Genomic DNA, 15519 nt, shown 5'->3' with positions numbered 1-15519 from the left:
ATGTGGGATTTTTAAGTCAACAGGAACAACACAGGCTTGACAAACAAGCTTTCACGTGATTCATCTTTTATTGCATATAAAAAAATACATAGCTGAATCATTTCAACGCGTTCCAGCTGTCGATACTCCGTCATCGCCCATTACAGCGCCCCCTTTGCTTCGCAGGGCTCACCAAGGAGGCAGGAATCACCCTGAAGGTGTCAGACACGCACATGGCGCCGCACACGACGGGGCCGGCGGCTCCCACTCGGGAAGGCGGGGCCTGAGCACCCCCATGCCCGGCAGCTCCGTCCCCCCGGGGAGACCGAGCGGTCCCGGGCCGCGCTCAGCACCTGCTGATGGAGAAAAAAGTTAACTCTGAGAAACGGCCATAGCCTCAGCACACATCATTGCCCGATGCCTGCTAAGTAAAGGGTTATGGGAACATGGGTTTCATTCCCCACACATTACCGTGGGCAATAAGCTTAATGTTCCCTATACTGTCGGCACAGTTATCTCACCAGGGGCCACAGGAGACCCCAAGTGATTTTCAGACTGCGCCCGGCGCCCACAGCTAACGCGACCCCCGGAACACCTTCCCAGGCCGCTCACCGAGGCCCTCCCCTCTGCGGCCCACCCAACACCAACTCAGACAGCACCATAAGCATCCCAAAAGCCTTTTTTTAAACGTTCCAGGAACACAAAAGGCAGACGATACCACCAGCCCCCAAGACCTACCATCCCCTCAGACTGGGCGCTATGTGCGTGCGCCCCCTTATATACCCGACTCGGCGCATGCGCACGGCTGCCGATGGGTCTCCCCGCCCCGCAACCTGTATAAGCGGGCGGAAGGCGCCGCTCTGCCCCGCAGTGTATTCCTCATTCAGCGCGCGGGGCGGGCGGCGCTCTCGCGAGACCCCGCCGGAGTATAAATAGCCAGCGGCGGGGCGGTCTGGCCTTCTACTCTTAAGAGATCACGTAAGTGCCGCGGGCGGGCGCGATGGCGCCGGCGGAGCGGAGCGGCCTGTGTCCCATCCACCCCCATCGGGGCCGGGGGCGGCCGCGCCCGGCTGTATCGGCCGCCTCCGGGCTCTGCCGTTTCCCGCCGGTGCGGCGGCGGCGGTGTCCCGGCTAACGCGCCCTTTTCTGCTCTAGCAAATGGCGGACGACGCCGGTGCTGCGGGAGGTGCAGGAGCGGCCCGAGGGGGCTTCCGCGGCGGCTTCGGGACCGGGCTGCGGGGCCGCGGGCGCGGCCGCGGCAGGGGCCGGGGTAGAGGCCGCGGGGCCCGTGGAGGCAAGGCCGAAGATAAGGAAGTAAGTGGAACCCGGGGCTGGGCGGGCTGTGTGGGGTCGTCCCGGGTGGTGGAGCTGGGCCCTGTGGGACAGTCTGGTCTCTGCTGCCATCCCGAGAGCCGGAGCGGAAGCCCAGCCGGTTCCCTTGGCGGGCTGGCAGCTGGTGCTGCCGCTGACCCTTTTGCACGGATTTCTTTGTTAGTGGATTCCTGTCACCAAGCTTGGTCGCCTGGTCAAGGATATGAAGATCAAGTCTCTTGAGGAGATCTATCTCTTCTCGCTTCCAATCAAGGTAGGCTTTGTGTATGTTAAAGGAACGTGCAGTGGAATCTTAATCTGAAATGCAGAGCTCACAGTAGTTGCTCCATTTGCTCTTTAGGATGCTTTAGGTTAAGGAGGTTCGAGTTGAAGGCATAAGTCAGCAGAAACTGAGGGACCAATGCAGTCACTTGTGAAGCATGGTGGGTTTTGTGTGTTGTAGTCTCCTTTGTGTGGAGATGGCAGCACGTTGCCTAAGTGTTTCTGTCATAGCTCTGCTCAGCGATGGAAAATTGAAATGTTACCTTGCTACGTTGGACTGTCTAGCAAGCTAGAATGAGTTTATGCTGGCAAAATTCAACATTCTTAAGTACCTATTGTTTAAAAAAATACATGCGTAGAGGATTATTGAACTTGAATTGTAGGAGCCTTACTAGCTGTGTTTGGTTTGTTTTAAAAGTGTGGCCTTGTGTGATTAAATGACTGACTCTTGCAGGAATCAGAGATCATTGATTTCTTCCTGGGGTCTTCTCTGAAAGATGAAGTTTTGAAGATCATGCCTGTCCAGAAACAGACTCGTGCTGGTCAGCGTACCAGGTTTAAGGTAGCCTTTTTCTTCTGCTTTTTCACAGCAAAAACTTTGTATGTGTCAGCTGCTTTTTTTTTTTTTAATACCATATCGATAAATTAGTTCAAATACTTTTAATTTTCTTCACTAGTGTTTAGCAAATATTTTGGTATGGAGATTTGCTTGTGCAGCTTACGAAGTTTTTGTATTGGCTTTAAAACCCTCGTAATATGTTTAAATGTTACTTGAAACAGCCCTAGCACAAAATTAAGTTGTACTTGTGCTACGATGTTGGCTTTTCAGGGGCTGTGGCAGAGAGAGAAGTCTTAGCTACAAAGAGGGAATGCTGTTTGGAAATTAGTGGGACCTTTGAAGAGTATGAGGCTGTAGCAGGGATTTGAGTCACAGTTCTTCAGCCGTAGCTGTTTTTTGACTGAAGGAGGAACTCTTAAGGGGAAAAATGGGTTTCTTAAACTGTGAGCTCTGCTGTGCAGGTTTTAGCAGGTGATGTTTTGATTTGTACTTGGAGGGAGCTGAGACTGTTCAGTGCTGAGCTCGCACCTGGGGTTATCCTTGTTGAGAGGCCATCCTTGATGGGAGACCCCATGCAGTGCAGCCACCACTGAAAACTCTTCTTTCAATCCTAGGCTTTTGTCGCTATCGGGGACTACAACGGCCACGTTGGTCTTGGTGTCAAATGCTCTAAAGAAGTTGCCACTGCTATTCGTGGGGCAATCATTTTGGCCAAGTTATCCATCGTACCTGTACGACGAGGCTATTGGGGGAACAAGATCGGCAAGCCCCACACCGTGCCTTGCAAGGTGAGGACTCGCTGGGCCTCGTCTCAGTGATGATGCTATAGCGTGTGTTTTTGGGAGATGTAACCCCCGCTGTATTTGTGTAGGTCACCGGCCGGTGTGGATCTGTCCTGGTGCGTCTGATCCCGGCCCCCCGCGGGACAGGGATTGTGTCTGCCCCTGTCCCCAAGAAGCTGCTGATGATGGCCGGTATCGATGACTGTTACACCTCGGCCAGGGGCTGCACTGCCACCCTCGGCAACTTCGGTAAGCTTTAGCTTTTCTTGTGGTAGCTTAGCTGTATGTATTGCCGTTTTTGTCATTGACAGGGACATAACATACCCCTTTCTATAGTATTTTTTAATACACGTTGAACCGAAAGTTTCTAGCAGTTCAGCAAAAGGGAAGACTTCTGTTACTTTTTACAGTGCAGGTTAGTCCCACTGTAGATGATCCTGAAGTTCTGTAAAAGTTAATTACAATAAATTGTCTTTTTATATGTGCATTGTTAAAAAAAAAAAATCTCCCAATCTGCGCGATTGCACTTGTTTGAAGTAGTGTAATTGTCGTATATGGAGAGAGAAAGAAACTTGAGTTTTGGGTGTGTATATCAGGGAGACCCTGCTATGGTCTCCCTGTTCCTTCCTAAATTCTACATTTTTGGAGCTGTGTGGGTGGGTACTAGTGAGCGTATTTCTTTTGCAGTGATGTGTAATGTTTGACTTATCTCGGTAGCTAAAGCCACCTTTGATGCCATCTCCAAGACCTACAGTTATCTGACCCCTGACCTCTGGAAAGAGACTGTCTTCACCAAGTCTCCTTACCAGGTAAGAGTATTTCTGCATTTTGCAGCTCAAATCTTGCCCTTCCCACCCTGTAAAGTTCAGATATTGTACCCAAAGAATTTGCAGCTTAGTAATGGGGGAGTAGAGTTGTAGTCAGAGCTGACTGTCAGGTAGTGTGTGATTATTTTTTTTTTCAGCTTGCAGTTTTGAGTAATAATACTTAAAAACGGCGTTTTGTGGACAAAGGAAAGCTTTGAAATGCTCAGTAAAAATATAAATTGTATCTGAACTGCCCCAGCTCCCACATAACACAACTTGTTGCAAAGGGATGCAGTGCTGAGAAACCTGTGATAGTGGCTCAAGAAAATAAAACATTTATTTATTTTTTGCAGGAGTTCACTGATCATCTGGCGAAGACCCACACCAGAGTCTCGGTGCAGAGAACCCAGGCAGCTGCTGTGGCAACAACTTAAGTGGGTTTTGTACAAGACAATAAAGTGATCAGTGAACAAGAAATTGTGATTGGTTTGACAGGATGGCTGATGCATTCAGTGGGCAGATGGATTAAATCTCTGCTGGGGATTTAAGTAGGTTCACGTCTGCAGGCCAGAGCCTGAACATCTGTTGAATGAAATGGTACGTTACGTTACACTGAGCCTTGTTAATCATGTATTAATCCCAAATGGGGTCTAGAAACAGCTCTGAAGATTATGTGCTGTCCTACAGCACGTAATCTTTACCCTAACTGGGGGAATTCTCTGCCAGGGCTGGGCAGAGCAGCAGAGTGTTTCTGCTGGTTGATGGAGGTGGGGGAGAGCTCCCGAGGGGAAATGTCAGCTAAGGCAGCCAGGGGTGCCTGGAGCGTGGCGCTGACTGGGATTCTGTGGGATGGTAACAATCAGCTGGAATTCAAAGATGAATGCAGATCTGAAAAGGGAAGAATTCTGTAAATGTTTGCAGGTCTCTTCAAAGAACGAGTCTAAATTCAGGTTGTATGGCAGATGTCTGGGCTGCACATTTATTGTAGAGGTCAACAGCATCAGAGTTCAAAGAGGCAACATGCACTATTCCACACAAGCACCGTGGGGGTGCTAACCATTTAGATCTACTGAGATGCATTTGCTTGTGCCTTCCTCTCCTCCATCATCCTGTGCTTCTGCTTCATCAGGCACGTCCTTGCATTTCCGTGGACACCAAGATCGCCATCTAAAAAGAAAGTAAATGTCTGAGGAGTGTGCCCCATAGCAGCTAGAAAGAAATAAGCCCCTTTCCATGTGACGTTGTGGCTGCCCCATCCCTGGAGGTGTTCAAGGCCAGGTTGGACGGGGCTTTAAGCAACCTGGTCTGCTGGGAGGTGCCCCTCACATGGCAGGGGGGTTGGAACTAGATGGTCTTTAAGGTCCCTTCCAACCCAAAACATTCTGTGATTCCAAGTCTGGGAAGTGGCTTAAAACCCCCTTTCCCCAGGTGCTGTCACAGCTGCAGCAGATGCGTGCAGTTGTACTCACATCTGTCCTGGTAGGCCTTGGTGACCTGTGCCAGCAGCTCCACCTCCTTGGCACAGTTCTGGAACTGGTTGGGTCCTTCCCTCTGCTTGCATGCGCCTAGCCTCTCCCGGACTATCTCCACGATTTCCTGATCAACCATCCTGCAGGAAAGATGATAATGGATGCAACCACAGCCAAGAGATGACAGAAAAGCTGAACAATGGGGTGATGACGCCCTGTGGAAGGTCAGCTCTGGGTTTTTACAGGAGAGAGTGGTCTGTCCTGCAGCAGTGCTGTAGGAACCAGGCAGTGCAGGAGGATATGTCCTAACGCCACCCTGCTCGGCTCCGGTGTGCTGCAGGGGACAGCAGGACTATGAAATGGAAACTCCATGAAAATGCTGAGAGTTCAAGCCAACTGCTGCGGTTCCCAGGGCTGAGTAACCACAGCAATGACAGCCATACCTGTCCCTCCTCCACTGCGCTTCGGCCTCGAAAAAGCAGAGGTAGTCGCCCTCCAGACACTCGCTCAGGTCGGGCACGCGGCGAAACTTCTGGTGGTAATAGTAGTACTTGTTCTTGGCTTGCTGGCGCTCGATCCACTCTGCAGGGACAGCCCGGTGGTCAGACACCCCCAGTTAGCGAGCGGCAGCACAGCCCCGATGCTGGCATGGCCTTGCTGCCCTCCTGGGCTGCACTGCAGCAGCAGGCCCCGCGTGTGTGCAGCTTGGTGCTCCTGGCCCCTGTGTGCCCATCTGTCCCTATGTCCTTGTCTGTTTCCCATCTCCGTGCGTTGCTGTGTCCTTGTCTCTGTGCCATGTCCCTCTGTCCGTCCCAGTGTCCATGCTGGGTCCTTGTTTGTGTCCCATCTCCCTCTGTCTCTCCATGCTGGGTCCTTGTCCCCCATCTCCTTCAGTCTGTCCCCCTGTCCATGCTGGGTCCTTGTTTGTGTCCCATCTCCCTCTGTCTCTTCATGCTGGGTCCTTGTCCCCCCCTCCCCGTGTCTGTCCCTCTGTTCATGCTGGCTCCTCGTCTGTCCCCCATCTCCCTGTGTGTCCCGGTGCTTGTGCCCTTGCGCGTCCCATCTCCCCGTGCCTGTCCCGCTGTCCTTGCGTCTTTGTCCCGTACCCCCGTGCCATCCCGGAGCCAGACTCCCGCAGCCGTCGGGCACCGCGGAGCGGCGCTAGTGAGGAGGCCCGGCCGCCCCGGGACGGCGGGGGGAGCGGGGGAGGGCTCGGCCCGCCGGTACCTCGGACGAAGGTGACGGGCGCGTCGATGACATAGTTGAAGACGGTCTGAAAGAAGGCGACCGGGTTGGGCACCGACGTGGTCCTCTCGGAGACGGGGGTGCGGGTCGGCGGCACCTTGTACGCCTCCCAGTCGCTGTCCTCCGGCATGGCGGCGGCGGCAGCGGGCCCAGCGGGCGGCGGGAAGAAGATGGCGGCGCCCCACACCACCCCGGCGGCGGGGGATGGCGGGGTCGGAGGGCGCCGCTCCGCGCACGCTCCGCTGTGCCCCGGTGCATGCTGGGAGTTGTAGGCCCGGCAGGGCCGGGCCCTGCCCCGCGTCCCAGCTCAGGCGCCTCAGGCCCCGGCCGGGAGGAGCGGCAGAGCCCGCCCGCACAACCCCATCTATTGCCTCGACGTTTTCCAGTCAGAATCACAAAGTCCTCCTTGCCTGGGCCGATGGAAGGATTTTTAGTCTGTCTGTAGCGCTTGCACCGTGCTGAGGGTGCCCACACCTGTGGTATCCCATTAGGAAGCCGTCCTAATTCCTGCCATTCACGTTCAAGTTGTTTAGGAGGGAGAAGTGTAAACCGAGACACCGGCAATTGACCTTTTACCACACCGCAACTGGTACGCCCGACCTGCCAGCTTGGCCCAGCACGAAATGAATATAGCCGCGGGTGAAGCAGGCAGCTAAATTTGTGTCTTCAGACCATCAACCATCTCAAGTATTAGGCAGGGGAGGCACTTACCGACAGCCTCTTTCTGCGGCTGACCTGGGCTGAAGACGTCCCATGGTTCGTACGGCTGGGCTCTGCTACCTTTCGATTGTGTGCGGAGGGGCAGTCGGCAGGGCTGGGTTACCAGCCATGTCAGCGTAGCTGAAATGGGGTTGAGCTCAACAGAGCTCCACTTGGGCTGGAAAATAAGCTTGGTGGAAAGTGCAGCCCGGTGCCGGGACTCATTTTAACGAGGAGGGAGTTGGAGTAGACGTAGATCTAACCCTTTGCTGCTTGGGCTGACCCCCAGCCCCCCTGCCTTGAAGCCAATCGTGTGAGAAGTTGTCCATGTTTCTAAAGTGCTGTTGCTTTCTCCATGCCTGACTCAGCATGACCTTGCGATTGGGGTTTATATATTTAGCTCTTCTAATTTGGTTTTCAAGGTGCATATTTAACCTGCGCATGTTCTTATTACTGATTCCTTTGGGCATCCTTTCCCGTTTCTTCTGATCGTTAGCTGTGCTTGTTTGGTACCATTTGCCTTGATGACACAAAGCCCGTGAATTCTGAGCAGGCCCTTTTGGTGCTGCGGAATGCAAAATAAGTCATTATAATTAATATCACAAAAGGGCAGACTTATTAAAGAACATATTTGTCCTTCGAAGTCCTCAAGCAGAAGGACGGAGATCAGATTTTTTTTAGTTAATTGGCATCATTTGTCCAGAAACTTACTAAATTCTTCCATGCGCATGATGGAATCTTGAGCAAAATCCCTTCCTGTTAGGAGATATTTCTCTCGTGTTGGAAGCGAGGAAGAGCCCAGAATCCCTCCAGCATTCACTGATGTTAAAGGAGAGATTTCCCATTGTGCTTTGGGTCCTGGCATTTTCTAGGACCTGAAAGTGAAGCTGATCTTTCTTGTTCTTCCTCTCTGCAGTCCCACCGCAAGTTCTCTGCTCCCAGGCATGGCCACCTGGGCTTCCTCCCCCACAAGAGAAGCCGTCGCCACCGAGGGAAGGTGAAGGCATGGCCTAAGGATGATCCCAGCAAACCAGTCCACCTGACAGCTTTTCTGGGCTACAAAGCTGGCATGACGCACACTGTGCGGGAGGTGCACAGGCCTGGGCTCAGTAAGGCTTGGCTGATGGGAGTGGGGAGCCACATCCAGGAGGGAAGTGAGGGAACAGACTTGGTGGTGGGAAAGGCTGCTCCTGGGAATGGGTGGTGGACCAAACAGCTTCCAGGCTATCGCCTGTAATGCCGTCCAGATCTTGGATGGCCAAAGGCCACCTCATGGCCAGCATGAGCTGAACCTGGAGTTCCTGGGAAGTCCCCACACCGGTATGGTGACTGGTGGTTTGTTGTATCCTACTGACAGAAGGATCCTGCAGGGTAACTACGTGACAAACCCTGGGCTTGGAGCGTCTTGCTGGGGAAGTTTATAATGTTACCCTCCAGGATCCCCACAGGATTGGAGCCAAACTCCAGGGCAAGAACCACTGCTTCCACCAGCGGGAGGAAGATGGATTAACGTGTGCTGGGCCACAGGGTCTAGCCTGTTCTGGGGAACAAACCCTGCGTGGTCCTCCAGCAGGGCTTGCGGCCATGGGAGAAGGAAGGGCTGAGGCTGGCTGTGAAAACAGAGTGCAACTTTGCCCCCAGCACATTGCTTGCTTGCTGTAGTGGCATGGGCCATGAATGGCTCCAGGGAATGATCCGATCCTAGACGATGCTGAGCACCATTTTCCTTTACTGTCTTGCAGAGATCTCCAAAAGGGAGGAGGTGGAGGCTGTGACCATCATTGAGACCCCCCCGATGGTGGTGGTGGGAGTTGTGGGGTACGTAGAAACACCGAAGGGCTTGAGGAATTTCAAGACTGTTTTTGCTGAGCACATCAGCGATGAGTGCAGACGGCGCTTCTACAAGAACTGGTACGTGCCTCCGTGGCTGGGGAGGGTCCCAGGGGCACTGCAAGTGGGGATTCTCTCACAGCTCTTCCCCGCGGGCTCTCTGTGATGCCCAGCCATTGCAAACAGCTCAGCTACTGGCAGCTGGCCCTGAGGTGGAGTGAAACTGCTATTTATTTAGTCATGCACAGAGATACTGCAAACAGAGATACTGCAAACAGCTTGATGCTGGGAATCAGCATATGCATATGTAAATTTATTCTAATAGCTGAACTGAGTTAGCTCTCTCTACAATATCATATGGCAGCGCATGCTGCAGGTTTGTTTTCCTTTGTGTAGGTCAGGCCCATCTACTCTCCATTAAACTGGAATACTTGAGCTGAGGCACCAAATGAGGGGAGTAAAATCAGATTTGTCAGGGGGAAAACTGATGCAGAACGTGACCCCTGGCCCTTGTAAACTTCAACACCCCAAATCCCACACCAGCAGAGAGGAAAATGGAAACATGAATTTCATAACTGTAGGAATCGTGTCTCCTGTAAAAGTGCCGTTGAGATCCACCCACCACATGCCTCTGATCCCTGTCGGAGCCTGTTTTCTCCTTTCTCCACTTAGCTCTGATTTTGTGCTTGTATTTTGATGGCACTGCGCCAGTCAGTGGGAGACAACCGGATTCCTCATGCAAAGAGGTTTGAATTACCAGCCCGTTTTCACAGCTCATTATTCACTTTCCTCTTCCCACCTCAAAGCCCTGTGTCATGGCCTCAGCAGCCAGGCGAGGTTTGGGTACCCATAGGTACTTTGTGCCTCTGGGGAAGTGTCTGGCAAGGTGATCGGTCCCCCCACGCTGTGCTGCGTCAGGGCATAGCGATGTGCAGAAGCACTTCACCATCAGTTCTGCTGGATGATAAACACCTTTGTTGTAGGCACAAGAGCAAGAAGAAGGCGTTCACCAAGTACTGCAAGAAATGGCAGGATGAGGATGGCAAAAGGCAGCTGGAGAAGGATTTTGCCGCTATGAAAAAGTACTGCAAGGTCATTCGTGTCATTGTGCACACGCAGGTCAGAGCCTCACTCTGGGGGGTGGGCATGGGGCGCTCGGGGTCTTCGTCAGCTGGGGAGCAAGGTGAGGGCTTGGGAGCCAGGATTATGGGGGGTGTCTTGGAGGGGTGACAGGAGGCTGAGCAGGCAGACGCTGGTCAGAGGGTGTGGACAGGGTATGCAGGCAATACGAGGTGCTGGCTGACCTTTCCAGCTACCTCCTGACACCAACCCTGTCCCCTGCTGGGGGATTGCTGGAGGGGGCTGTGGCTCTGGCACTCTGGGGAGCCCATGCACCCCGTGGAGGACAGCAGACTTTGCACAGAGCCTCAGCAGGTGGTGAGCCCGGTGTCAGCAAGGGACCTTAGGCCCCGTGATCACCTCAAATTAGCAACTGGTGTCAAATGTTTGAGCAAAAATAACCCATGGGCAGGCACAGTTTTGCCAGATGCGGTTTGCTGGATCCACAGGGCCCATTTTCATGCTGATCCCTCGAGTAAATGGCTGCTTTGTAGTCTGGGGCAGAGCTAAACTGGCTTAAGGCTTCACTTCTGGCTGGCACAGATCCTCACAGTCCTGCTGTGGCGATTTGGCAGGGGCTTTGCACAGGGAGCTGGGGCTGGGAGAGAGCAGAGGCACCTCTTGGTGAGAACTAGAAATAACTGCTCAGTCCGGAGGCAGAGGTTGAACATGACCAAAGGAGAGGTGCTGACTCTGGGTCGGAGCACAGAGCTGCATCCTGGCTGGTCACAGTGTTCAGCCTCAGACGGTGCTCTGGTGATGGGCTCCTCTGGGGCATTTACCATGGCTACTACTACTCTGCTTAACTCTTGGGGTAGGATGAGGCTGGCCTGCTGCTATGCTCCCTGGAGAGAGGGTGTGCATCAGCTCCTGCCTTGAATGGGAGCACTGGGAGATGGGTTGGTTGATCTCAAAGACAAGGAGCTGGGTCCAAGAGATATGTAGGCATGCTGACCCGGGTCACTGGCTGTTATGAAAGGGGTTGACAGTGTGGCAGGGAGAGGTGGTGAAGAGCTGGCCCTGCTTGCCCCCCGTGCCCCCCACAAGTGGTGAGTGGTGCAACCCTGCCCTCATGTTCATGCACGGGAGGTGAGGGGCAACATTTTTCCCTAATGCACTATCTAATGCAGATGAAGCTGCTCCCACTACGGCAGAAGAAGGCCCACGTGATGGAGATCCAGCTGAATGGCGGGACGGTGGCTGAGAAGGTTGACTGGGTTCGTGAGAGGCTGGAGAAGCAGGTTTCCGTGCATAATGTCTTCAGCCAGAATGAGATGATTGATGTCATTGGCGTGACCAAGGGGCATGGGATGAAAGGTACAGAGCAGGGAGACCCTTGCCAGGGGCTTGGTTCTGTCCTCATATGGCACTGCCCATAATGTAGTGTTGGGGGAGGGGAGTGTTAGCCATGCTGAAAAACCACCAACTTATTGCACAGGGAGTAGCAAAGAGCCTCTGGACCTCAATAATGTCATGCAGTTCCATTGTAGCAGAGCTTGGTTTCCTTAATTTCAGTAAGAGCCATGTTTTCTGCTGTGCCTAGAGTCCTCCCAGAAGGCTCGGAGGCAGTGTGAGTACGTAAAGCCACTGCACTTCTCACAAACCCCACGTATGTGGAGGTGTGGATGTTTCTATGCGTGTGCGTGGATGTGCTCAGCAGGAACATATCACAGTCTGATCAGATCCATGGGAAGTGAGAACAGTTCTGTGCTCTGGCCTCTCATGGTGGTGACAGCTCTTGGTCTCTTTCCAACATGGTGTCTTCCAAGAATTGCAGAATGATGAGACTTTCCCTTCCCCACCACTCTAACACCAGCCTTGAATGTCCCCAGTGGTCTCACTGCTTTGTCTGGTCACACTTCCAGGGGTGACAAGCCGTTGGCACACTAAGAAGCTCCCCAGGAAGACACACAAGGGCTTACGCAAAGTTGCCTGTATTGGAGCCTGGCACCCAGCCCGGGTTGGCTACTCCATTGCTCGGGCTGGCCAGAAGGGCTACCACCACCGCACGGAGATCAACAAGAAGGTATGGCCCAGATGGGCTTCCTCAGAGCACCACTGCGCCTTTCTGTCTTCCTTCCCCCCATGCTGTCACCATCCTTCTTTGCATGGTGGCCTCTGTCCCCACCAGCTTCTCAGATGTTTCCCTAGAGATCTGCAGTGCTGCTGTTCTCCATGTCTTTGCTGGTGCTTTTTCCCTGCTCAAGGGACACATCACAGGGGGCGCACCTTGGTAAAAAACACATCCTCCTTGTGACGTCCTTCACTGAGGGGGTGGGAAAGTCACCATCTCAATTTCCTTTCCCTTCCTAGATTTACCGCATTGGCCATGGGATCCACGTGGAGGATGGCAAAGTGGTGAAGAACAATGCCTCGACGCACTACGATGTCACGGAGAAGACCATTACACCGCTGGTAAGGGCTGAGGGGGTAACGGGGCTGTGACTGGCCCTGGCTACAGGAATCTGAAGTAATTCCTTGGATGGAGACAACTGTGTAGGAAATGATTTGAAGGGAATTCACTGAAAGAAATGCAGTGATTCCTTTCCTTACATTTTGGACATGGAAAACCATCTCTGTGAGGTGTTTTTTTAGGCCCATTGGTATACCCCAACATTTGATTTTCAGCTGATAAGCTGGGCAGAAACTGACAACTTTGTTTAAAAAGAAAAAAAAAACTATAAGTGACATTAAAAATCTGATACTTAACAGATAAATATTTGTTACTTGGTTTAAAAATTCACTTTTGCTTAGTAAAAACTGTTAGCTTGGGAATCTAGTCAGCTCTGCTTTCTGTTCACCCACATCCTCTGGGGTAGGAAGCAGGTTTGCTGGTTCCTCAGTTCTTGGGGAGTGTTCCTTAGCTGGGATCATGCAGTCAGTGTGGCTGACGTGCTCTGGTTGTCCTGAGCAGGCAACCTGAAGCGTGCAGAGTGTCGTTAGCTGGAAGTTAACTGTCAGTCACTACCTTCTCCTTCCCTAGAAAAAGCCACCTGTGGACACATCTGCTCCCATCCAGCTCTCCTGCCTGCCAACCTTCTCTCTGCCTCTCCCCACAGGGTGGCTTTCCTCACTATGGGGAGGTCAACAATGACTTCCTCATGCTGAAGGGCTGCGTCATGGGCACAAAGAAGCGTGTGCTCACCCTCCGTAAGGTGAGAGTAGCTCTGGGGAGAGATGGGCTGTAGATTCACCGCAGACAGATTCACCACGTTGAGAATGCCACTGCCTCCAAATGTTGGTCAGGGAGACTGGTCAGGTTACAGAGGGCGTGTGGCACATGAGCAAGGTGCTCAGCGAGACCATTCGCAGTTAGGTTGTTTGCGGCAGCGTGCAGGCAGATGTGCTCTCTCTGGAGACAGCAAGCCTGCGTGGCTGCCGTGGGAAACCTTGGCCACAAGCAGACTGTGAGGAAATGAGTGAGTTGAGTGAAGAGCAGGCTCATTTCGGAGCTGCTCTGCAATCCAAGGCATCACCTGCCACCTGAGCACCAGGACATTTCTCTGAGAAGGCAGATTTTCCTGGAGCTATTTTCTAATGGATGCACCTAGGATATTTCAGCCCTGCTTCCATCAGAGCAGATGTCCAGATTTGCTGTAAAGATATGCCTGATGCATTGTAACTCCTCTTCTCCAGTCCCTTCTGGTGCATACAAGCCGCCGGTCTCAGGAAGCCATTGAACTCAAATTCATTGATACTACCTCCAAGTTTGGCCATGGCTGCTTCCAGACAGCTCAGGAGAAGCGGGCTTTCATGGTGAGTTACGCTCTGCGCCGGCTCCAGCTCCTGGGCCATGCTTGCAGCTGGGGCTAAAGCAACTGATTGACTCCAACCAAGCATCTGCTTCTCGATATAACAAGAGCCAAATGAGTGATCAGGACTGTCTTGCATAAAAGGCAGGCATGAATTCAGTTCACACAGTAGATATTATGCTAAGGAAGAACATGATGGTTGTGCGAGTGATCCAAGACAACCCAACTAGCAAATAATATACCATATGGCCAACCAGTTTCCATTCACCACAGGATGTTTTAAACAAGCAGTTAACTTGGCAGGCACTGCCTTGGACATATGGTCCCTTTCACCCGTAATTCTGCACTTCTTTGATTTGTTTGGAATGATTTATAACTTTAATGTTCTTAAGAGGAAAAGGTTGGGTCAAATTCAGTCACAAATTTGTGATTCTTTTGTCAAGAAGCTTTCAAAAAGGCCGAGCAGTATATTTTTCTTAAACCTAGAGCAAAAAAAAAAAAAATTAAATAAATCCAAAACAAGCAGAGTTTCCTGAATAGTTTTGCAACCTACTCCAGGCTGGTGCATAAGTCTGAATGTGAAATTGAGGAAGTGTTAAGTAAGCCAGGCCATCAGCCAGCAGAAATTAAAGAAACAACTGCCTGGATACCACGCAGACGTAACCTGGGTCTGGATCTGGCCTGTCAGCTAGAAATCCCATGTGAAACAGGCTAAGCCTCCTGAGCCCTGGGAAGAGGGATTGGCTGTGCAGTGCCTTTGCAGAGCTCTTTAGAGGTTAAGCTGTTTTCCTTTATCTCAGCTTGTTCTGCGTTCTGCTCTTGCTGTCGCTGCAAGTCCTGAGTAGCCGTGACGTAGACTTTAGTGACAGGAGGTGGTTTTACCTGCTTGCAGATGTTTTCTTTGCCATTTTCTACTGTGGGGTGAGAGTTTCCCCCATGTATACTGTGGCAAAACTTTACATTTGGCTGGAAGTAGAGGCAGGTAAATAATTCTTGCCATCTGCTCCCATAGGACTTACTTGGTCCGAGACAACCCCATTTCTTAGCTGGTGGAAAGCCCTCAGGCTATTTTGAGTCGGCTGATGAGGATCTGTGCCTTTGGCTGTGGGAGGCCTTGCCTCCTCCAGGGCTCATCCACCACAGCCGGCTCCTGATAGCGTTCATCAGCACAATTAGCGCTCCCCTCCATGCCCCCTGACTGCAGGCCAGCCCGCCTGGCTGGGAGCAGGTCATTCATTGCCGCTCTGGCTGCTTTTGTGCTGTCCAGAGAAACAAGCTCCTTGTGCAAGGGCAATGATGTTCTGCTCCTCTTTCCTGCAGGGCTAGGGAAGCCCCTGGGGTGGCTAGTCAATGGTGGCACAGAGGTCCCAGCTGGAGAGCAGAGACCAGGAGCAGCCTTGCACAGCAGAAAGGGGCCAGAGCTGCAGTTCCGCTCCATGCAGCTCACATGCGGTCTTGTAGGCCAGGTTTGCCTGCCACTAACACTGACAGCTGTCCTCTCTGCTCTCTTCCAGGGCCCTCAGAAGAAACACTTGGTGAAAGGGAAGCCAGGAGTGCAGGAAGAGCCGTAAGGATTGAGATATGCAAGGCTGCATAACTGGTTGCCTTCAATAAAAAGGCTTCAAGCCATGCCTGTGGCCTGTCTTCCTTCGGGAGGGGTGTCTTGCCTGTATTCAGTGCTGCCTG

At 52.5% G+C, this 15519-nt stretch overlaps 3 protein-coding genes, 1 long non-coding RNA gene and 2 other non-coding genes across 7 annotated transcripts; 3 read left to right on the top strand and 3 right to left on the bottom strand.

Moving 5' to 3' along the window:
* Positions 1 to 49: 49 nt before the first annotated feature.
* LOC128913828 (uncharacterized) lies at positions 50 to 968 on the bottom strand. The gene is made up of 2 exons (XR_008468078.1): positions 718 to 968; positions 50 to 335 (listed from the first exon to the last, which is right to left on the bottom strand). It is a non-coding gene; the product is annotated as an uncharacterized LOC128913828 (long non-coding RNA).
* Positions 414 to 538, bottom strand: LOC128914426 (small nucleolar RNA ACA64). The gene has a single exon (XR_008468297.1). It is a non-coding gene; the product is annotated as a small nucleolar RNA ACA64 (small nucleolar RNA).
* Positions 969 to 1111: 143 nt separating the features above from the next.
* On the top strand, positions 1112 to 4196 carry RPS2 (ribosomal protein S2). The gene is made up of 7 exons (XM_054212076.1): positions 1112 to 1293; positions 1475 to 1564; positions 2027 to 2134; positions 2746 to 2919; positions 3003 to 3162; positions 3631 to 3722; positions 4073 to 4196. Exons 1-7 carry the CDS (start codon positions 1138 to 1140, stop codon positions 4151 to 4153), a joined length of 861 nt encoding a protein of 286 aa, XP_054068051.1. The 5' UTR covers positions 1112 to 1137; the 3' UTR covers positions 4154 to 4196.
* LOC128914412 (small nucleolar RNA SNORA64/SNORA10 family) lies at positions 3416 to 3555 on the top strand. Its single transcript, XR_008468283.1, has one exon. It is a non-coding gene; the product is annotated as a small nucleolar RNA SNORA64/SNORA10 family (small nucleolar RNA).
* A 468-nt stretch (positions 4197 to 4664) lies between the features above and the next one.
* NDUFB10 (NADH:ubiquinone oxidoreductase subunit B10) lies at positions 4665 to 6652 on the bottom strand. Its single transcript, XM_054212077.1, has 4 exons — positions 6416 to 6652; positions 5632 to 5770; positions 5189 to 5328; positions 4665 to 4886 (listed from the first exon to the last, which is right to left on the bottom strand). Exons 1-4 carry the CDS (start codon positions 6561 to 6563, stop codon positions 4786 to 4788), a joined length of 528 nt encoding a protein of 175 aa, XP_054068052.1. The 5' UTR covers positions 6564 to 6652; the 3' UTR covers positions 4665 to 4785.
* Positions 6653 to 7032: 380 nt separating this feature from the next.
* RPL3L (ribosomal protein L3 like) lies at positions 7033 to 15463 on the top strand. Of its 2 annotated transcripts, none has more exons than XM_054212073.1 (10): positions 7033 to 7189; positions 8049 to 8241; positions 8875 to 9043; positions 9946 to 10081; positions 11212 to 11398; positions 11947 to 12107; positions 12395 to 12496; positions 13141 to 13236; positions 13718 to 13837; positions 15348 to 15463. In XM_054212073.1, exons 1-10 carry the CDS (start codon positions 7187 to 7189, stop codon positions 15402 to 15404), a joined length of 1224 nt encoding a protein of 407 aa, XP_054068048.1. In that variant the 5' UTR covers positions 7033 to 7186; the 3' UTR covers positions 15405 to 15463. The 2 variants fall into 2 exon arrangements, with proteins under 2 accessions (XP_054068048.1, XP_054068049.1); XM_054212074.1 differs by lacking the exon at positions 7033 to 7189 and adding an exon at positions 7290 to 7445.
* The last annotated feature ends 56 nt before the right edge of the window (positions 15464 to 15519 follow it).

This window comes from Rissa tridactyla, chromosome 8, assembly GCF_028500815.1.
Source record: "Rissa tridactyla isolate bRisTri1 chromosome 8, bRisTri1.patW.cur.20221130, whole genome shotgun sequence".
In the NCBI taxonomy this organism is placed as follows: Eukaryota; Metazoa; Chordata; class Aves; order Charadriiformes; family Laridae; genus Rissa; species Rissa tridactyla.
This window is presented reverse-complemented; position numbering and strand designations above follow the sequence as displayed.